Source organism: Xyrauchen texanus, chromosome 16, assembly GCF_025860055.1.
Source record: "Xyrauchen texanus isolate HMW12.3.18 chromosome 16, RBS_HiC_50CHRs, whole genome shotgun sequence".
Lineage (NCBI taxonomy): Eukaryota > Metazoa > Chordata > Actinopteri > Cypriniformes > Catostomidae > Xyrauchen > Xyrauchen texanus.
In genome coordinates, this window is record NC_068291.1 from 4,851,311 (window position 1) to 4,874,675 (window position 23,365).

At 40.6% G+C, this 23,365-nt stretch overlaps 1 protein-coding gene across 1 annotated transcript; it reads left to right on the top strand.

Annotated features, from left to right (window-relative positions):
- Positions 1-15,993: 15,993 nt before the first annotated feature.
- On the top strand, positions 15,994-22,346 carry LOC127656899 (cytochrome c oxidase subunit 7A2, mitochondrial). The gene is made up of 4 exons (XM_052145431.1): positions 15,994-16,134; positions 17,590-17,679; positions 19,510-19,594; positions 22,148-22,346. Exons 1-4 carry the CDS (start codon positions 16,117-16,119, stop codon positions 22,204-22,206), a joined length of 252 nt encoding a protein of 83 aa, XP_052001391.1. The 5' UTR covers positions 15,994-16,116; the 3' UTR covers positions 22,207-22,346.
- Positions 22,347-23,365: the final 1,019 nt, after the last annotated feature.

Here is a 23,365-nt window from a genome sequence, read left to right on the forward strand (position 1 = left end):
ATAATGCCAATATTCGAATATTGGCTGGTGTTTGAGCCCTGCCTGTTTTTGCTCGAAACTGTCTAAAACAACTAAACACAGGTGCACAGACACCATTTCCTCCGAATTTCTTCCTTCAAGACAGTGATCATCTCTTGTCTAGAACCCCTCTACCTTCTAGCGGTCGATATACATGAGTCTGCGGGCGGAATCTTCACGGCAGCGAGAAATGCTCTGCTTCCCTGCAGTGCGAACTTTGTAAGTCCTGGGACGCGCCCCTCTCAGCAAACATGCACTGTGACGCCATTCTCATGAACGTGGACCACGGGGAAAAGAAAGGCTTTACCCAATTACCCCCTGTGGAGGAGGCACTAGTGGCACATCTCTGTCTTACAGGGTGCGGAAATCATGCCCTATACATCTTTGTAAGCCATGTAGACAGACCTCCACACTGGTGGCAAAAGTCTACTCAGTGGCAGGACAAGCTGGATCAGCACTCCATGCAATGGCAGTGCTCCAGGTATTCCAAGCAAAGCTCCTCAAACAAAATAAAACTCAAACAAATGGATGAGCAAACCTTTGATCCGGAGACTTTCAAAGAGCTATGGGCCACTACGGACTTAGCGCTGAACTCCACGGAAGTCACGGCGCAGGCCATCTGCAAGTCCATGGGCAACCTGGTTGTTCTGGAGTGGCATATATGGCTGACCCTCACAGAGATGGTCTAGTGTGTCCAGCCAGCCTCTTTTGTGGTGTGGTAATTTGCTGAGCGTTACGTCGCGACTCAGCAGCTGTTACAAGTTATAAGACACTTTATGCCCAAATGGAGCATAGCACAGACGGCTTGCCCTCACTCTATTTCAAGCCAGCGCCCAGCTAAAAAAATGTCCACTACCTCAGTGCCAGCACCTGCCGCCGCCGAGCCACCGGTGAGCCCACCAAGCCGTTGCCCAGAGGGACGCAGCCATACCAGCGCCCGCCTTGCGCCGATGGAAGGAACTCCCCCACGCAGCGGAAGCACTCCTGATGGATGCAATGCTTTGAAGCTGAAAACGGAGCCTGTGGTTCCCTCCGGTGCTCCGAAGAAGGCTAGATTATCTCCCCACTGCTGTTCGTCAATGTTTTGTAAAATGTTGTTTCTGTGTCCTATGAAATAAAAAATGCTATACAAAATGCAATTAAGAATACAGCACTCGTTGCAAATGCACAAGATGCTCATACATTCTCAAAAAAGAGTCCTTTTCCTCTTCAAAGTACACATATTATGTGCAAATGCCCTCCTATAGTGATATCAGATGGTGATCAAACCAAATTGCCCTCTGTCCCATTACGCAGATAGATGGCGAGGTCTAACAGGTGTTTCAGAATTGGTGCAAAAAACGATCGACCATGGTTACACGATCCAATTTGAATGCCGGCCACCCCTTTCAATGCCTTTCAGTCTTCCACGGTTTCAGCCAAAGACACAATCTCATGTGGAAAAATGTGATAGAGATTATGCCAAATTGTCAAGCAGAAAAAGGGTTTTACAGCAGTTATTTTCTTGTTCCAAAGAAAGATGGCGGACTTCGGCCAATCCTGGATCTGAGACATATAAATCGTGCACTTATAAAGCGCCCATTCAAAATGATTACTCAGAAAGGGATCTTATCGCATGTACACCCACGCAATTGGTTTGCGTTGATAGATCTGAAGGATGCGTATTTTCATATCCAAATTGTATGACATCACAGGATGTTTTTGAGATTCGCATTCGAGGGAACAGCGTATCAATTCAAAGTCCTGCCTTTTGGACTGTCTCTGGCTCCTTGCACATTCACGAAGTGCATCGATGCGGTTCTTGCCCCTCTGAGACTGAGTGGCATACGCATCTTGAACTACCTCGATGATTGGCTGTTACTGTTCATTCACCACCACTGTTGAGACTGACACATCACCTCCTTCTATGGAGCGAACATCATCTCCTCTCCCTGTGAGCAACATATGTCCATACTGTCATGCCAAGGTGTGATACCGGGCTAATGGAGACTTTATCCTCAAACTGTATTCAGGATTTGGGAAACATTGGGCAAAGCAGAAATCAATCGATTTGTGGAGAATGTCCACTGTCCCCTCTGGTACTCAAAGTCCCAAGCCCTGCTGGGAACTGATGCAATGGCACACAAATGAAGGGCGAAATGCAAATATGGGTTTCCCATGGTATGCCTGATTCACTCTGTCATATGCAAAGTCCTAGAGGACAAGGAAACAGTTCTATTAGTTGCGCCGAAATGGCCCAACCAGCCATGGTTCTGGAAATGCTGTACAGCTCACTATGGGAAATACCACTGAGGAGGGATCTCCTCTCTCAGGCACAAGGCACAAACTGGCATCCCCAGGCCCAGCTGTGTAACACTACATGTGCAAGAACTGACACGTTCAGTCATGAACACCTTTTGACAGGCCAGAGCACTGTCCATGGTACGCTTCTATTCATTAAAATGGAAGGTGTTCACTGATTTGTGTCTCTTACATGGCAAGGACCTAGTAAACTGCCCCATACATGAAATTCTAATATTTCTTCAAGATCGATTAGCCGCAGGACTCACCCTGTCAATGCTCGGAAGTGTATGTGGCAACTATATCTGTGCCGCTATAGGCAAGGATGATTTTATCATAAAGTTCCTTAAGGGAGCAAGGCGATTAAACCCAACTCAGCCGGAAACAGTTCTGACTTGGGACTTAACTTTAGTCCTAAAAGCTCTCACAGCCCCCCGAGCCTTTAGACACTGTTGATTTGCGCATGCTCTCCGTTAAGACCACACTACTGTTGCCGCTGGACTCAGTAAAACGAGTAGGTGACCTACATTCAATATTAGTCGACAATTCATGTCTGGAGTTTGGCCCCGGTCTTTCGAGAGCCACTGTCAAACCCAAGAAAGGCTATGTACCCAAGGTCCTAACCACACCCTTCAAAGCGCAGGTGGTTGACCTTCAGGCCTTCTTCCCACCTCCATTAAATATGAATGAGCAACAATCATTGCATTTGTTATGCCCTGTGCGGGCACCACATGCATACATTGAGCATACTTACCAGTTCAGGCTCTGATGATCAGCTCTTTATATGCTATGGAGGATGCACAAAAGGAATGTCCTTCTCCAAGCAAAGGCGCTCTCACTGGGGGCATGGGTAGCTTAGCGAGAAAAGATGCTGACTACCACCTCTGGAGTCGTGAGTTTGAATCCAGGGTGTGCTGAGTGACTCCCACCAGGTCTCCTAAGCAACCAAACTGGCCCGGTTGTTAGGGAGGGTATATTCACATGGGGTAACCACCTTGTGTTTGCTATAATGTGGTTCGCTCTCGGTGGTGCGCGTGGTGAGATGTGCGTGGATGCTGCGGAGAATAGTGTGAAGCCTCCACACACGTCTGCAGTAACTTGCTCAACAAGCCACATGATAAGATGCACGGATTGACGTCTCAGACGTGGAGGCAGCTGAGATTCATCCTCTGCTACCCAGATTGAGGTGAATCACTACGCCACCACGAGGACTTTGAGCGCATTAGGAATTGGGCATTCCAAATTGGGGAAAAAAAGGGGAGGAAAAAAGGCTCTTTCATTGGATTGTCAATCCAGTTACACTGGCTTATCAGTCACAGGGTAAGACTTGCCCAATTGGTGTTAAAGCACACTCAACTAGAGGCATGGCCGCCTCATGTGCATGGACGAATCGTTTGTCCTTACAAGGCATGTTTTGCAGCATGATATTCATCTCAAAACACATTTGCAAGGTTTTTCAACCTAGATTTATCATCTCTTTCTTCACAAGTCCTCTCTGTTTAGAGCACTTGCTGTTCATTAGCCAAATATGCAGTACTGTGCAAAAGTTTTAGGCACTTGTGAAAAAGTGGAGATTTCTTAAAAAAATAATGACATAAATAGTTTTCATTAATCAATTAACATCATACAAAGTCCAGTAAACAGAAAAAGAGCTACTTGTGGGAACACTTGCCTTAAAAACAGCACCAATTCTCCTAATTACACCTAAACACAGTTTTTCTTGGTTGTTGGCAGATAGGATGTTCCAAGCTTCTTGGAAAATTCGCCACCATTCTTTTATTTATTTTGGCTGCCTCAGTTACTTCTGTCTCTTCGTGTAATCCCAGACTGACCGGATGGTCAGTAGGGGGCTCTGTGAGGGCCATTCCATCTATTGCAGGGCTCCCTGTTCTTCTATTCTATTTGCAAAAATAATGTTTTGGAGTAGAAAATGTATATTTCCCTATTGACACACTAAAGTAGCAGATAAAAATAACCATCTTAAGACAAATGTTTTTGTGAAAAATGTTATGTGAAAAGACTTTTGCACAGTTCTGTACATACTTATGCCCTTCCCTTTAAGTATTGTCTCCCCATCATTTACACAACTGCCTGCATTCCTGCCATTATAGTTTACCATAAAGTTACAAGCACTTTCATTATAAATAAACTCCCTTCCCTACTGGATTCATAAGGAGTTAATTCATACTATGTGACTAATGTTCATATATTCGTTATGAGTGCTCTCCTCCTGGCCAACATGAGGATCACTCACTGCGGCATACTCATGTCCATCGCCATCCCACATGACTGTGGTGCCATGTTTCCTCTCTGGGAAATGATGTTGTGTAGTTGGCGTGATGGGATTCTGTTCCTCATATGGCAAGATGCACAGTGAAAAATATTACAGTTTGGTCTGTTCTGACCCAAAACCAATTGGATCACTTCACAAGATATGGATTAAACCACTAGAGTCTTATAGATTACATTTATGCTGCATTTATGTGCTTTTAAGAGCTTCCAAATTTTGGTCACCATTTACTTGCATTGTTTGGAACTATAGGGCTAAGACATCCTTTTAAAATTCTTTGTGTTCTGCAGATGATAGTAAGTCATACACATCTGGGATGGTATGAGGGTGAGTAAAGGATGAGAGAACTTTCATTTTGGGTGAACTATCCCTTTAACATCTGTTGTACTGGTCGAGGGATCCAGGCTGTGATGTGGATTTATATTTAGGTAGTCACCAATAAAGCAATGGGAATAACATGGCTGACAGGGCAGCAAAAAATGTTATAAGAAAAGGATTAGCATCAGCAGTACTGCACAGAAAACAAGAGTACAGTGATAGAGGTTATAAGTAATATTTGTTAAGTGGGATGTGAAACTAACTAGTGGTTAAGCACACACACAAATTATTATGGGGAACAATGGACAGAATATATCAACACAACTTAGACTAGGGCAAACAACCCTGTTTTACACAATTTCACTTGAGAATCAAATTGAATAAACTGGTTTCCCTATCTGTCACTCACTCAACATTGTGTCGATGTAGTGACATTAGGGGTCACTCTTGGGAGCCCAAGACACCTTCTGGTCTTATATAAAAGACCAATGGGAATTGGCGAGTGGTATTTGCTTGCCACTCCCCCAAACATAGGGGTATAAAGAAGGGGCGTGGCTACCGCTCATTCAGATTTTCTCTTTGGAGGCTAGCGGTCGCTATTTCATTGAGAAATAAGCGAGCTGAATTCCCAAAGCTTCCATTCACTTCTGCTGGATTCTGACGGTGCATTACAGTGGCTTCTCCCCCTCTCTGCACTGGTGCACTGCAGAGATCACCCCTGGGTGCTTTGGCAGAACAAACTAAAAGTATATTCTAAAAGAGTATAATTCCTAAAAATGTCTTTTTAAAGATGCCCTTCCGTTTGTGTGTTATTCCTGGGTGCAATCATTATCTCTCACCTTCAGACAGCCACGATCGCTGTCTTTCGTGGCTGGGCACTGCCCACGAAGAGACATCCTTCGTGGATGCGTCATGTCCTCTTTGCGAGCACATGACCATAGCAACGTTGCGTACACGGCTCACTTTTGTAAGAAAGCACGCCACCCAAGCGGCTTCCCGCCTCGGTCCTTCTACCTTCAGGTATGAGGCCAGCGTGGCTAGCACGAACCTCCCATTCCCCGGCATGCTCGTTTGCTAAAGTTAGTGTGTCTTGGGGTGAGTTCGACCTCTTGTTCAGTGCACGTGAAGGTGATGAGCTCTCGAGCGCAGCATCGGAGAGCGGGTTCATCCAGTCGGACACGAAAGCCTCGGCCGGGCTTCACCCTCGGTGATTCACGAGCTTGGACGCGGAAATTGCTACCCTTCTGTGGAAGCGTGCGATAGAGCCTGTCCCTCTGGCCGACATGAAGAATGGGTTTTACAGCCCCTATTTCATTGTACCAAAAAAAGGCGGTGGGTTGTGGCGAATCTTGGACCTGCGAGTACTGAACCGGGCTTTACACAGTCTCCCGTTCAAGATGCTGACGCAAAGGCACATTCTAGCGAGCGTCCAGCATCAATATTGTTTTACGGCGGTAGACCTGAAGGACGTGTACTTCCACGTCTCAATTATACCACAACACAGACCCTTCCTGCAGTTTGCATTCGAGGGTCGGGCATACCAGTACAAAGTCCTCCCCTTCGGCCAGTCCTTGTCCCCTTGCATCTTCACGAAGGTCGCAGAGGCAGCTCTTGCCCCGCTAAGGGAAGTGGGCATTCGCATCCTCAACTATTTCAACGACTGGCTAATCTTAGCTCACTCTTGCGATGTGTTGTGTGCACACAGAGCCCTGGTGCTCTCACAACTCAGTCGGACTGGGATAAGAGCAAGCTCCTCCCGGTTCAGAGCATCTCATTTCTCGGTCTGGAGTTGGACTAACCCCGACCGGGCTACATGCCCAAGGTTCCCATGACCCCGTTCAGGGATCTGCAACCGCTGCCCCAGAGACACATATGTCCACTGAAACGTTTCCATGTTGGTACACTGCATCTTCCTTGGGCAGAGGCCATGTTTTGATTTCATGTCTTTTATTTTGAAATTTGTTCACTTCCTTGTCTAGTCATGTGATTATCCTGTTCCTGCCATGTTTCATGTGTTTTGTTCTCATTGGTTCCTACTCTGTTTATTAGTAATAAAATGTGTTTATTGTTATTGGTTCATCTTTTATTGTCTTGTTATCTTGTTTATAGTTCTGTCTGTTCATTGGTTGTCTTGCTACCCATGTCATGTATTTAATGTTTACCTTTTATAACATAAACATGAACATGAACTTGGTAGGCAAGGCTTAAACTTGACATGAACTTGAAAATTGCTACACAAACTAACATCAAACAACTACCAAGTTCATGTTCATGTTATGTTTTATTCATGTTTATAGTTAGGGTTTTTGGTTTTCACATGGATTATTAAACTGCACTTGGGTTCTTCATTTCATCATCATCGTCTTCATCATTGCCATTGCCAGCTACAATATGTTACAGGTTCTCTGATTAGTAGATCTGTCTCTGCTGGACCATGGGTAATGTAGTTGTTTCTATAAAAATCAAACAAGATTTTTAAACAATAAAGTTTAAATAACATGGACTGATGGCTTTAACAAAGGCATATACCATCGACGAACAACCTCTGAGTTTACGGTTGGTCTGTCTTTAAATGTCTTTAAAAAGTTGTCGTTGAATATCAATTCATCTGTAGAGCTGTTCAGCTTGTAGTCCAAAACCTGAAAGAGAATTCACCATGGGTTCCCTTGGGATTTTCCTGTGGGTATTTAATATGGGGTTTTTGAACTTATGAGTAAAATAAGGCCTGTGGTAAACATTACTTGATGATACATGGATGTTTTGTTCTATAACATAAAATAAACAATACCTCAAAATTGAATTTGACGTATTGAATTACATACTTTTTTCTTTCAAATGCACAGCGGCTTCAAAATTCATGTTTGATGTATGAAAGTTTGTATGTTATGTTGTAGAACAAAACATACATGTTTCATCAAGTAATGTTTAGGATAATCCGTTTTGGGGAAAATATTAATATATGTATATATTTAGACTGCACAGAAATGTCATTGACAGCATTTTCCTCATAATTGCTGGTGTGCCTATAAATTGTAATGTGTGTAAATATGTAATATATTTTGTAATATTGTGGTTCAGTTATTCTGTAGCAGATAGCTTGCAAATTCTAGGCTAAATGAAAAACACAGAACAAGAAATGTTTTATTTCACAATCTATAGTTTTGGTTATATACTATTATGTGAGACAATGGAATCACTATGAAGTCAGATGGGTACTCAATTTCATGGGCGGACACATTTTATCACAACACCCATTCACGTTACTGTAAGTAAGGTTGAGGCAAAAGAAAAAATGTGGGACAGGGAGATTAGAGGCACACAGATGTACAATATTCAAAAGTGTGTGCGTTTTGGGACAGGTTGGGATATAGAAACCGGAATAAAGATAATATTATTATTATATTGAGTTTACAGTGTGTTCCTTTACCCAGGGGTGCAACTACACATTTGTTGAAGGGTATGCAATGTTTTCAAAAAAGGGCTGCATACCCCACAACAAATGGTTCCTGCCGTCCAGATGCTGTCAAATGGCAGCGTCCTGCAAATCTGAAGAAAACGGTTATGCCCAATTACCCCCTGTGGAAGAGGCAGTAGCGGCACACCTCTGCCCAGCGAGTAACAGGGAGTGGAAGTCATGCACCATACATCCTTCCAATCAGTGTCCGAAGTGAAAAGCTTACTCAGTGGCAGGACAAGCTGGATCAGCACTCCACACAATGGTGGTGCTCCAGGTGTTTCAAGCCAAGCTCCTCAGGCAAATTGACGAGCACGGCTTCGAACCAGAGAGATTCAAAGAGTTCCGCCCCGCTACAGACTTAGCGCTGCATACCCAGGGGCGGAGCCAGGAGTTTTTCAAAATGGTGGCCAGGCAGGGGCAAGTGATCAGTCTGTGGTGGCACAGAAATGTCTGTGGGGGTGAGTAGATGCAATGTGCATACAATGAAGTCATCATCGGCAAGTCCATGGGCAACCTGGTAGTTCTGGATCAACATATATGGCTGACCCTCACAGAAATGAGTGATAAGGAAAAGGCCAATCTGTTGGATGCTCCAGTGTCTCCAGCCGGCCTCTTTAGCGACTCTGTGATTAAATTTGCTGAGCATTATGTCGTGATTCAGCAGCTATGAGACATGGAACGACCTTGCTCTGTTTCGAGTTAGCGCCTGACTAAAAGCCCCATACCGGCACCTGCGTATCAGCACGCACAGCAAAATCTCTCCTGACAGGCACAACCCTCTGAAGAGGAAAGCAGATAAGATTGAGATTCAACTTTATTGTCATTATGCAGAGTACAGGTACAGAGCCAATGAAATGCAGTTGTTTTTGCATATCCCAAATAAGCTGGGGTCAGAGCGCAGGGTCAGCCATGAAACAGCACCCCTGGAGCAGATAGGGTCAAGGGCCTTGCTCAAGGGCCCAACAGTGGTATCTTGGCGGTGCTTGAACCCTGACCTTTTGGTCAGTAACCCAGAGTCTTAACCGCTGAGCCACCACTGGCCCTTTAAGTTCTCCCCGGGTCTGCTCCAAAAAAGGCTTGGTTGGTGACACAAAACATTGTTTCCCGTCTACCCACTACAGTTTGCCAGGAAAGGAATATTGTTGTTCACAATATTGTTCAAAATGTTGTTTCTGTGTCTTCCACTCAAATAAATGCAATAAGTGTAAAAAAAAAAAATAGCATTCATTGCAAATGCCCGAGATGCTCACACATTCTCAGTAAAGAGCCCTTTTCCTCTTCAAAGCACACACAATATGTGCAACCGCTTCCCTATCGTGAGTGACAAATTATATCATATGGTAAACAAACACAATTGTACTCTGTCCCGTTACACAGATGCATGGTGAGCCCTATGTATTTCAGAATGGGTGCAAAAAACGATTGAACATGGTTATACGATCTAATTTGTACACTGACCACCTCGTTTCAATGGCGTTCCGTCTTCCACGGTTTCACCCGAAGACGCTCCAGTGTTACGAGCCGAAATACACAATCTCTTCATGAAAAACATGATAGACATTGTGCCAAATAGTCTAGCACAAATAGGTTTTTACAGCCGTTATTTACTTGTTCCAAAGAAAGACTGCGAACTTTGGACGATCCTGGATCTGAGACATTTAAATCATGCACTCACAAAGCGCCTATTCAAAATTATTACTCAGAAACAGATTTTTGTAAGCAAGTTGTCATGCAGCACGTGGACCTATCGGCTGTATTTCTAGCCTTAAAGGCTTTTCAGTCAGAAATAATGAACTGTCGTCCTGGTTTGCTCAAACAACATGACAGTTGTGGCATATATAAACCGCCAAGCCGGAATTCAGGAGACTTCATCCTCAAACTGTATTGAGGATTTGGAAAATATTTGGTAAAGCAGAAATCGATCTATTTGCCTCAGTGGAGAATACCCACTGTCCCCTCTGTTACTTGAAGTCCCAAGCCCTGCTGGGAGCGGGCACAATGGTACACAAATGGCCAGCGAAATGCAAATATGCATTTCCCCCAGTATGCCTGATTCACTCTGTCATATGTAAAGTCTGAGAGGACAAGGAATTAGTTGCACCAAACCAGCCATGGTTTCCGGAAATGTTCGAAATGCTGATCAGCTCGCCATGGGAAATACCGCTGAGGAAGGATCTCCTCTCTCAGGCACAAGACACAATCTGGCATCCCCAGCCCCAGATGTGGAACCTGCATGTGTGGCCCTGTGTTCAGACATTTATAGGCCAGAGCGCTGTCCACGGTATGCCTCTTTGCACTTAAATGGAAGGTGTTCACTGATTAGTGTCTCTCACATGGCAAAGTCCTAGTAAACTGCCCCATACATGAAATTCTCATATATCTTCAAGAGTGATTAGGGGCAGGACTCACCCCGTCAATGCTCAAAGTGTATGTGGCAACTATAACTGCGCATCACGCACATGAAGCCGGCAGCTCTATAGGCAAGGATGATTTAATCATAAAGTTCCTTCTCATCAGAGTAAGATCGACCCCCGCTACCCAATATACTACTGGCAAATGTTCAGTCTCTGGACAACAAGCGCTGAGCGCGCAGATCTCTTTCCAACGAGAGACGAGGGATTGCTGCGTTATCTGCCTTACAGAAACCTGGATGTCTGCAGAGATTCCAGACTCGGCCATCGTACCCGCGGGTTTCTCTGTGCACCAAAAGGACAGAGCGAAAGACCTCTCAGGTAAAATCAGAGGTGGTGGTGTATGTTTTATGATCAACAAATCATGGTGTGATCAGAGGAATGTACATTTTATCAAGTCTTTTTGCTCTCCTGATCTGGAATTTCTCATGCTTCTGTGTCGACCATTCTGGCTACCGAGGGAATTCACAGCGGTCATTATCACTGTGCCCCACCCCCCACCCCCCCCACAAGTCGACACAGACCAGGCACTCAAGGAACTGTATGGGAGTATAAGTGAGCAGGAAACCGCAACCCTGAGGCCGCGTTCATTGTTACCGGGGACTTTAACAAAGCCAATTTTAAAACAATAGCACCAAAATACCACCAACACATCAGCTTCAACACGCAAAGGGCCCGGGTTTTGGATCATGGCTATTCTCCTTTCCGGGATGACTACAAATCCCTCCCCCGCCCACCATTTGGCAAATCAGATCACTGATCTGTTCTGCTTCTGCCTGCTTATGAGGACATCGAGGTTTACGCTGATAGCGTAACGTGTTTCATCAGGAAGTGCATAGAGGGCGCTGTTCCGACCAAAACAATACGGATCTACCCCAACCAGAAACCATGGGTTAACGGTGATGTTCGCGCGGCACTTAATGCGCGGACCTCCGCTTTTAATTCTGGGAATGCGGAGGAGCATAAACAAGCCAGTTATGCCCTCCGTAACACTATCAGGGCAGTCAAACGCCAGTACAGGGACAAAATTAAGGGACAGTTCAACACCACCGACTCTAGAAGTATGTGGCAGGGAATTAACATCATCACAGACTACAAAGGGAATAAAAACTCCACCGTGAACACCGCTGCCTCTCTCCCGGATGAGCTTAATACATTTTATGCTCGTTTTGAGGAAAATAACACCACCCTCGTGGAGAGAGCCCTCGCGGCCGACGCTACAGAGGATGGTTCACTCTCTGTCTCTGTTGCGGATGTAACCCAATCCTTCTGACTGGTGAACATCCGTAAAGCCATGGGTCCAGACGGCATTCCGGGCCACGTCATCAGAGCGTGCGCGAACCAACTGGCTGGTGTTTTTATGGACATTTTCAACCTGTCCCTCTCCCTGTCTGTAGTCCCCACATGCTTCATAATGTCCACCATTGTGCCTATAGAAAAGCAATCAAAAATCACTTGTTTAAATGACTGACATCATGTTGCTCTGACCCCCATCATCAGCAAATGCTATGAGAGGCTAATCAGAGATCACATCTTCTCTGTGCTGCCCACCTCTCTGGACCCATTGCAGTTTACCTACCGCAACAACCGCTCCACTGATGATGCCATTGCATTTACAATACACACTGCTCTCTCCCATCTGGAAATAAGGAACACATATGTGAGAATGCTGTTTGTAGACTACAGCTCAGCATTCAACACCATAGTGCCCTCCAAGCTTGATGAGAAACTCCGGGCTCTGGGCTTAAACAGCTCGCTGTGCAGCTGGATCCTGGATTTCCTGTCAGGCAGACATCAGTTGGTTAGTATGGGCAGCAACATCTCATCACTGACCCTCAACACTGGAGCCCCGTAGGGCTGTGTTCTCAGCCCACTCCTGCATTCCCTATACACACGTGACTGTAGCAACACATAGCTCTAATGCCATCATAAAGTTTGCTGACGATATGACGGTGGTAGGTCTGATCACTGACAATGATAAAACAGCCTACAGAGAGGAGGTGCACACTCTGACATGCTGGTGTCAGGAGCACAACCTCTCCCTCAACGTCAGTAAGACCAAGGAGCTTGTAGTGGACTTCAGGAAGAAAGCCAGAGAACACAGCCCCATCACCATCAATGGAGCACCGGTGGAGAGAGTCAGCAGCTTCAAGTTCCTCTGTGTCCACATCACTGAGGAACTCACATGGTCCGTCCACACTGAGGCCATTGTGAAGAATGCTCACCAGCGCCTCTTCTTCCTGAGACGGCTGAGGAAGTTTGGAATGAACCACCACATCACACGGTTCTACACCAGCACTGTAGAGAGCATCCTGACTGGCTGCATCACCGCCTAGTATGGCAATAGCACTGCCCACAACCGCAAAGACCTGCAAAGGGTGGTGCGAACTGCCAGAAACATCATCGGAGGTGAGCTTCCCTCCCTCCAGGACATCTATAACAGGCGGTGTGTGAAAAAAGCTCAGAGGATCACCAGACACTCCAGCCACCCGAGTCATGGGCTGCTCTCACTGCTACCATCAGCCAGGCGATATCGCAGCATCAGGACCCGCACCAGCCGATCACATGACAGTTTCTTCCCCCAAGAAATCAGACTTCTGAACACTTGATCTCTCATGATCAATACACCAGCACTGCACTTTATTAATCTATTATCTCTGGACTGTCATAATTATATTCTCAACAATATAACTACAGCATATATATATATATATAAGTTTATATATATATATATATATATATATATATATATATATATATATATATATATATATATATATATATATATACTTTTATTTTGTATTTTTTTTGTATATGCACTCTATATTGTGTGTATTGTTTACTGTACATTGTATATTATATTGTGTTGTGTAAGTATGTGTACATTTGATATGTAAATTGAGTTGTGTAAATATGTTGTTTATTGTAATTGGTACATGTCTCGTCACTGTCATGACTACTATGTTGCTCGGAACTGCACACAAGTCTTTCACCTACTGTTGCACTTGTGTATATGGTCGTGTGACAATAAAGTGATTTGCTTTGATATGACTGACCATTGGGAGAACCGAGCGGGCCGGTGTGTTGGCCGCGAAACGTGTGGAATCGGCCGCGATAAGCAAAAATTAGCAACTGCGTTATGCAGAATGCGGACCACAAAACGGCGCTGCGATAAAATAATGACAGCAACAGTTCGAGACGATAGTATTAAGGTTAACCACAAAAAGAAATTGAGGTAGGTTAACGTCTTGGTGGTAATGTTTGGTTGTTGTTGTTGTGGAATAATTAATGATTCTCAACAACTTCTCTGGTGATGTAATGTGGAATAATGAAGGCCTCTTTAAAACTTCTTTTGTTGGGTAGCTGCAGCTGCTCCCTGTTCTAAAGATGTTCTAAGAAATCTGTATTTTCACTCTACTTTCACGTTTCACACGTAGATCAAACATGTATGTCACCCCCATATAAGGTAAAGAACTATTTCATTGGTGAGGGTCCAGTGGAATGTGGTTTTTCTGGACCATATAACTGAATGCTGAACAATAAACGTTGAAGAGGGATTTGATACCATTGAGTGTCTGTGTCATTTCTTTCTTCCCTCAGCTGAGCCGTATCGAGACGGGGATTGCAGATCAACAAAATAAATGAAATACATTGGATGACAAAATTATCTAACAGTTGTTTTTTTTTTTTTTTAAAGTTATATTAAGACAACTAGTGACAACTATATTAGACAACGTAATACACTATATTAGGACAAGGCTGTGGCATTATATTATGTAGGCTGTGTTTTATAGCTAAAGCTTTCATTAAGCTAATAGGCTAGCAAATTGTTGTGAAATAGCTGAAAATGAGCGGCAAAGGTAACGTAAGATTGAGTATAGACCAATGACTTATTTGGCGTGGTGACAATGCTGTGTTTATTTGTCCTTCACATTACCATCCAAAATGAATATGATTTTGCATCAAAATGAATTTGAATATGATATAAATTGCCTACAAAAATATACCTCAAAAAGTTGTCTGCAGTAATATGCCTGCATAACCAGCATAACGTACCACCTAGTTTTGATTGTCCAGTTTTATTTTTTGGATACTCAGGGTTTGTGTTCAATTAAAATCATTGCAATGATTTACTTATAGTGCAGCACTTGGATTCACCTGTCTAAATGTGACAAAGATATTACTAAAATGACAACAGTTTTCATTGACTAAATCTAGACTAAAATACTGAGGGTTTTCTTTGACTAAGATAAGACTAAAATGCTCAGACTTTGCTAAAACTTGACTAAAAAAAAAAACTGAATAAGCTTGACTAAATGTGATAAAAAACTAACAAGGACATTTGACACAGGACAAAGACTAAATAAAAAAAATTTGTTAATAGTTAACACTAATAGGAACTGAGGTTGAAATATCAAAATTCCCCCCAACATACACACCTTTGGCAAAAGTTATGCCATTGGCATTAACACCAAAATGATCGGGGAAAAAAAAAACTCAAATGAAAAAGACAAAAATGTCCCGAAGGTCACATAAGGGTTAAAAAGTATTATTGATGGTGCCCCTATGCATTGCATACGATGCATAACACATTTTTGCCATCTATCTATCAATGTCATTACTTTTTCAAATATATATTTTTTTAAAACTCTATGTATATAAAAACCTAATGTAAAGAATGCGTCATCTGATTGAAGTCTGTACTAAATGCACACTTTTACCACTCATGCACCCTCATGGACTTGCTGACTAGCGCCCCATCGGTCTGCACTCGCTTACGTTACCAAAGTCTGCACTCAGAGAGGACTGCTCTTTCTAGCAAGTCTGGCGCCCATTTTTGGAACGCCCGTGGGAAGCTATTTCCAGTCATGAAAGTGCAGCTCCTATCTACTTGAATGGGGAAAGATTGAAATCTCCAAAACGGTTGGCCAAGATTACGATCAAAGAACATATTTCAAATTAGCAGTAAAATATGACAACACTAGTATAATAAATTGTGCCTCTTTACATCGGAAAACGTAAATTTCCCGTATTATGGAGTTGATTGACAGGGGATGTCTGTATCTAAAAGGTGATTAGCTCTTTTAGGCGGGACATCCTTTCTGCATCCGTTGGCAGTTGGGTTTTCCGATTTCTCCCATTAATTTTAATACATGTGGACTATCTGCTAAATGGTCTCTGGAAATTCCCACACTGTTGCGCGCTATTGACCAGTAGGTGGCAGTAATGCGCCTCTCGAGGCTTAATCAGCCTCAAACCGAGCAGAAGGAAGTGACATTTTCCAGTGTCCTTGTGCTGGTGTAGCTTCTTGAGCATTGTGATCTGAAGGAGAAATTATCACAATGTTTAGACACTTAAGGGTGAGATTTTAGCATTTATTTTTGTTCTCATAACACTTATTTAGAGGAAGTTGAATGTGTTTTCATAGTGCGGCTTGATAATTTCTGTTCAAAGCAGAGAAACACAGTTAGCCTATGAGCAGCTGCTCTGATGACCTCCTCAACACAGAAGTTGTTTATTAGTTTTAACTATTAAAACACACAAATATATATATTTTTTTATTATTGCTGTGATATGCGAGTTGATGCAATTATTGAGCTAAAGAGGTACTGGTGAAACTAAAGTACGTTTATTTGAGAGCTCGACAGTGCGATGATGTTTACCATCGTTACTATATTGTCGTTATTATTATAGATGAATGTCTATTGGGTTTATGTTTATGTCAGATAATAATACATTTTATGCCAGAGGTGTCATTCTGACCCAGATAAAGGTTCTAGCATTAAACATTCTTTGGGATGTGTTTGTTTTTCAATTCTCAAAAGTGAAATAAAAAATTATCCTTTCATTATTTATTCAAATTGTGTTTTTTGTTATTTTTAAGCTTCTTTAGGAGATTAAACCCTTGTGCATCAATTTAAAAAAAGTTACTCAGAGGTCCTTGGAGGACAAAAATGTCTGTGTCAAAAAACTGCCATAATAATATTACATATGAAGAGTATTTTCCACTTTCAATGTGTTAAAGTTTTCAAACTAACAAATATTCATTAATTTTCAGGATTTTAACCCTTTAAATGCTAGTTTGTTTACATATTGCCACTGTTAGTTTTACACACACACACTAAAAAAACATACCAACACACCCACACAATTTTAGTTGCATCATTTATTCAGTTGGCCTGTAGTGCATTATAATACAGCAAACAGAAAATATGAAAAAACATGTATTTGCTCCATAGGCTAAACATGAGAAAAATGGTGCCATCTGATGGAAAATATAAAAAATGTAAATTTTGAAGTCAGGGCTCTGGAATGAAAGCATAATATCATAGAATTCAGAATTTTATTCTTTAAAGGCACTGGGATCAAATATTGCCGTTTTAATGGGGATATTTTTGTCCTGAAGTTCCAGATTGTAACTATTTTGTGTACACAGTGTATTATAGATGTATTATTGAAACTGAGGTTGAAATTATAGATGTATTATTGAAACTGAGGTTGTTTTTATATAGGTATTTTATTTTTGTTTTTATGTAGGTATTTTATTTCGTTGTGTTGTCTCATGTGGTCCTGTGTTGGTCCTTAGTTGTTTTTATGTAGCACCATGGTCCTGGAGGAACGTTGTCTCGTTTTGCTGTGTACTGTACTAACTGTATATGGTTGAAACGACAATAAAAACCACTTGACTTGACACTTGACTTGAAATATCAAAATTCCCCCAAAATACACACCTTTGGCAAAATTTATGCCATTGGCATTAACACTGACGCTTGTGATCATGAAATCATTAAAACGGTTACCATTTTGTCTTGTAGACCCTGCACCAGGTTACCAGACGGACCATAACCAGTAGTACACCCAGACAGCTGGAGAATAAAGTCCCGGCAAAGCAGAAGCTTTATCAGGTCAGTCCTCTAGACCAGTTCTGATCTAATGTAATTAGATATTGAGTCAAATTAATTCCTTTGATCATTAATGGCCTAAATCCGAAGTTCACTTTGCCATATTCTGCTATCATTTTGTTCTTTTTGGCACTTGCTAATGGTACTGCTAATGTACAGTTAATGTTAAAGATTGCAATTTGTTCCCAGGTTCTGGACTGGTATTGTGGATGAACAGATAAGTACGAAATGATACGCTATTAGGTTTCACTTGAATAATAGGCTGTAATTACTAATCATTGCATGTGTTGTAATGCTCATATAGAAAAAGCATCAAAATAAACATCTAGTGCAAAGCTTCACTTATTTTGTAACTGCGTTAGCACTAGCTTTGATGATGGTATATTCAGCTTAAGGCAGTCTGGAGCCAAATTAAGGGTGGCTGTTTTGATAATTTTCTGTATTATCATTAGGGATGTCCCGATACCATTTTTCATACTCACTGACACCTGTTTTTTTTTTTTGTTGTTTCTGAATTCCATATCAGCAGTTTATTTCAATTTTTTCATCAAAATGGTGTCTAATTCGATTAATTAATTTTATTTATGAATTCATTCAAACTTTAATTAAATAAAAATAGATCAATTAAAGGAGTCATGTCATGCTTTTTAATTTAATTATTTTTCTTGATGAATGCTTATAATGTCAGTTAAGGCTGTTGCACAAAAACAGTCATTAGTACTAAATTACCTTTTTCAAACTGTCTCTGGGCCTCTGTCTGAAATGCAAAAAAAATCAGTAAATAGTTTTATTAAATATCCATGTGATAGCAGTGGGCAATAAGCAAAAAAAAAAAAAAAAAAATATATATATATATATATATATATATATATATATATATATATATATACCGATATTATTAAAAGTTTTGGTTGATAAAGATATACATGAAGATATAGGCATATAGCCTACATTTACATGAAAAGTGAGTCAAAAACTTGTGAAAAATTAATACAAGTTTCTTTTTTTATTATTTAGCTTGGCTAGCTTAGCGAGTACTGACGCTAACTACACCCCTGAAGTCGTGAGTTTGAATCCAGGGTGTGCTGAGTGACTCCAACCAGGTCTCCTAAGCAACCCAATTGGCCCGGTTGCTAAGGAGAGTAGAGTCACATGGGGTAGCCGCCTCGTGGTCGTGATTAAGTGGTTCTCGCGCCTTTGCAGTTCAATAATCACACAAGGACATAACATGATATTAATTTCATGCGCTAAATTTCATAATTTGCATTTTTACGTAAGAGAGTTTTTATCGAGTACAAATACATAAGGACGGTATCAGACCCGATACCAGTATCTGTATTGGGACATCCCTAATTATCACAATATCATGAAATATTTTTCTTTTCTTTTTTTTTTTACCCATAGTACTACAGACTTTACATTTAAGTCTTATGTAACAGACTATAAAACCAATTAGACTTTTAATTAAAATAATTTGTCCCTGCACTGCATCTCAATGATTTTCCAAAAAATGAGTTGTATAATCTAGTACTGAATCAGATCTATGGCAGTTTAGGGGTTTTCTGACTTTCTTAAAGTTGCAAATACAGAAGATTTTTTTCTTCCTTCGTCCTTATTCATGAAACATGATCAGAACTAATTTGTGTAAGTTCAGTGCAACAATCGAATTATGAATTATTTACACATTCATTCTGCTCGTATTTCAAGAATGAGGCCCTCCCGCTTACTCATGTTCACACACACAAGTGCTTGGTGGAAATTTACACTTGTGGCCCTCATAAAGCAAGTGCTGAGGTATCAAACACTGATATGCTGTTTCATTTTGTTTTCCAGGAAGACAACGGTATGCCAGTTCATTTGAAGGGAGGCGCTAGAGATGCTCTCTTGTATAGGGCAACAATGGCCCTTACTGTCTTTGGTAAGCTTATACATTTGGATTGCCACTTTGGCAGTCTTTTATTTAGTTTTTCTTGGTTAACTTAAATACTCTTACATTGCTTCAATATTGCTTTGTTACCACCATCTTTTGTAAATATCACAGTTTTCTATATTCTGTTTCTGGCTCATTGACCACGTTTACATGCACTTAAGAAAGCGGTTTATTTCAGGGTTTTTGCTGAAAGTGGCCATTCTGAAACATCATGTAAACAAGAGCGCCCATTTCTTTATGGTGTTTAAGGGATTAAGAGAAAGCGGTTTAACACACTTAAGTTTCTCCTGGAGAAAGCTACTTATGTGGTCATGTAAACACATATGCTGCGTTCCAACAGATGCGCATGTGCGTGAACAGACTGGATAACAAACGTCATAGGATGGAACCCAACAAAAAGTCAACAAAACATTTCTGAGAGTACAGTGGGAAAAGAACATACATTATAAACTATACCCATTTATAAACACAACTGTAAAATATCAACAGTCCCTCATGTTTGCGTGTGTGTGATTGTACATTGAGGGAATCCCAGAGTTTTACGTAAGGGGGAAACCCCACTACTGAAGCGCAATTCCACTGCAGGTCACAATAGAAAGATAAGGAAAGAAACACTGTAACAAATCTGGAAAGAAAGTGAAGCAACAGAGAAAAAAATATTGAAGTCTTTCTTGGATACCCTGTTTGTTATTTACACAAGCATCGCAGGAAATGACGTTGCTGTAGTGAAAGCTGCTTACTGACCGAGACACATGTATACGGGAGTAGAGAGTATGCCGCTTATACAGTGCATGTAAACAGGAATGCTGCTTTATTGGTGTCCATGTAAATGTAGTCAGTAATAAGATTGTCTGAGGTTTTTTAAAATGTAGTTGAAAACACGTGTCAGGTTTGTAGAATTAATACAAAAAATGGATTTAATACTTGATGGTTACACCACATGACATTTTTAAAGTCTTCGGCCTTGAATGCATGGGTGTGTACACACAATTTAATTATGAATTTCAAAAAAGATTTTCAAACCTATTTTTCAAGGTGAAGAGTTATTTTAACAAATATGAATTCAAGTTAATAATATCAAGATAATTTCTCATGGTTAAACCATATGACCTGAACATAATGCCTTTTCATAAAAACGTATAACCCAACAAACAGTCTTGAGGGTCTAAAGGGGACCTATGTTATATTTATTTATTTTTGTCACTTGACAACAACATGGCTACCTGCATATTGGTCACAGCACTAGAAAATGATTTGTTGGACAACAGTTTATCAAATATTAAGCATTTTTTAAAACCATAGTTTCACTGCTTATTTATAAGTAAATAATGTTCTGCACATGTCATGCCAAAGTTTATTTAATTGTTTCCCAAGAATTTCAGCTTTTAATGAGACATTGGTGTATTTATTTATTTGACATTACATTGACCTTGTTTACATGGACACCATGTCTCGGTCAGTAAGCAGCTTTCTCCACATCAACGCAAACTCCCCGCAACACTTGTGTAAAAAACAAACATGGGATCCAAAGAAGATTTTGCTATTTTATTCTCTGTTGCTTCGCTTTATTTCTAGATATTCTAGAGTTGTTGCAGTTTGTTTCATTAACTTTCCATCGCAGTCTGCAGCGGAATTACTCTGCAATAGTCAGGTTTCCCCTCTTACGCCAAACTCTGGGTTTCCGTTTATTGTACTTGAGTGCACATATGTGGACGTGAGGAACAGTAATCGATATTTTAAATATGCATGTATAAATGGGTATATTTCTTAGTGTATGTGCTTTTCCCACTGTACTCCCAGAAATGTTGAGTACTTTCCGCTGTGTTGACTTGTTGATATGATGTTGATACTTGTTGATATGATGACGTTAGTTATCCGGTCTGTTCCACGCAAGCACATTCACACTCTTCCAAAAACCTGTAAGAATGCTTCTAACGTGTTTACATGGCCACATAAACCACGTTCTCCGGGAGAAATGTGTTAAATCTCTCTTTTAATCCTTTATACTATGTAAGGAAAACGTGTGTTCTCGTTTACATGGCGTTTTAGAATGCCGCTTTCTACAAAAACCCTGAGATAAACCAATTTCTTAAGTGCATGTAAACGTAGTCACTTTTGACTTTAAGATTTTTTTTTTAAAGAACCGTAGTGTGTGTTCAAATAATTAATTTGTATGAGTTGAATTATGATGTATTTTTGAATAAATTTTTTAAATGAGTGTCACATGTCCTAGTGGAATTTCTATGAAACATCACTAATATGTTTAATAGTCCTAAATAATTTAATATGTAGTTCATAAAATGTTCATGTTGTCTATGTAGTATTTGTATTGGATTTCTTGTAGATTTGTAATTTTTTGTTTATTATTATTGTTCAACTGGTGTAAGTGTTAAACATTTCAGAAATATTACAGAGATTACCAATAATTTAATTTAGGTGTGGCCTGATCCGTGATTCAACGTTTTTGAAAGAATGAACTGAATATGTAATTGTATGGCTCTAGAGCATTTGTTTGTTGTGTAACCCTTCTTGTGTCTACAGGGTGCGGTTATGTGGTGTATACATTGATTAATGCAGCTATGCCCAAGAAGAAGGAATGAACATGCCCCTCTATTCATGTGTCTGAGTTGTAAAGATGATTAATCCTCAGAATTATATGTCCTGACATTTATTTTGAATACATTGGTTTAATATTTATTGATTGTAATATACATAGCAATCACATTTAATAAAACTTTCCACTGTACCAACGTCTGTATGATTTCTTACATTTTCACCTATCCTTAAACACAATTTATAAAACTATATTTAATTTGAATTAAAGATACATGCATTTCAGTGTATTTCATATTTATTAGGACTGCATTTGTGAAAATGTGTCAGAGATGTAAATTAAATAAATAAAATGGGAAGGGCATTTTATATATATATACACACACGCAGTACTGTGCAAAAGTTTCACAAAAGCATTTGTCTGAATGCTTTGTTTTTATATCTTGAGCTTTTGTGTGTCAATAGGAAATATAAATGTTAGACTCCCAAACATTACTTTTGCAAATAGAAAAGATTAGAGTAGAAGAACAGGGAGCCCTGCAACAGATAGCATGGCCCGCACAAAACATCATGTCAGTCTGAGATTACATGTAGAGACCGAAGCAATTGAGACAGCTGAAATAGATAGAAGAACTGTGGTAAATTTTCCAAGAAGCTTGGAATATCCTTTCTGCCAACAACCAAGAAAAACTGTCCAGGTGTACCTAGGAGAATTGGGGCTGTTTTAAAGGCAAAGGTGGTCACACAAAATATTGATTTAGTTTTTCTATATTTACTGGACTTTGTATGACGTTTATTGATAAATGAAAAGTATTTATGGCATTATTTTTGAAGACATCTTTACTATGCAACATTTTTCACAAGTTCCTAAATCTTTTGCAAAGTACTGTGTATGTATATCTATATATATAATTGGGGCAGCATACCATGTGCTATATACCAGAGCTTGACCCTGTTGATTTGAATGAACTGAAACAGAAAATGCTGAATTTATTGCAGGATTCCTTTTATATATCAGATATAGTTTCAACTTATTTTCAATGCCATACTGTAAATCTAATAAGGCGGGGAACTCATTTGAATTAAGCTCTCTAAAATCTTAAAAAATGTTTTTTATAAATATAACTTCATATTTTGGAGTAGAATTAGCAGTTTTGAAGCACTGCAAAGTTTATATTAAGTATGGGGGAAATCGGAGCCAGTTGT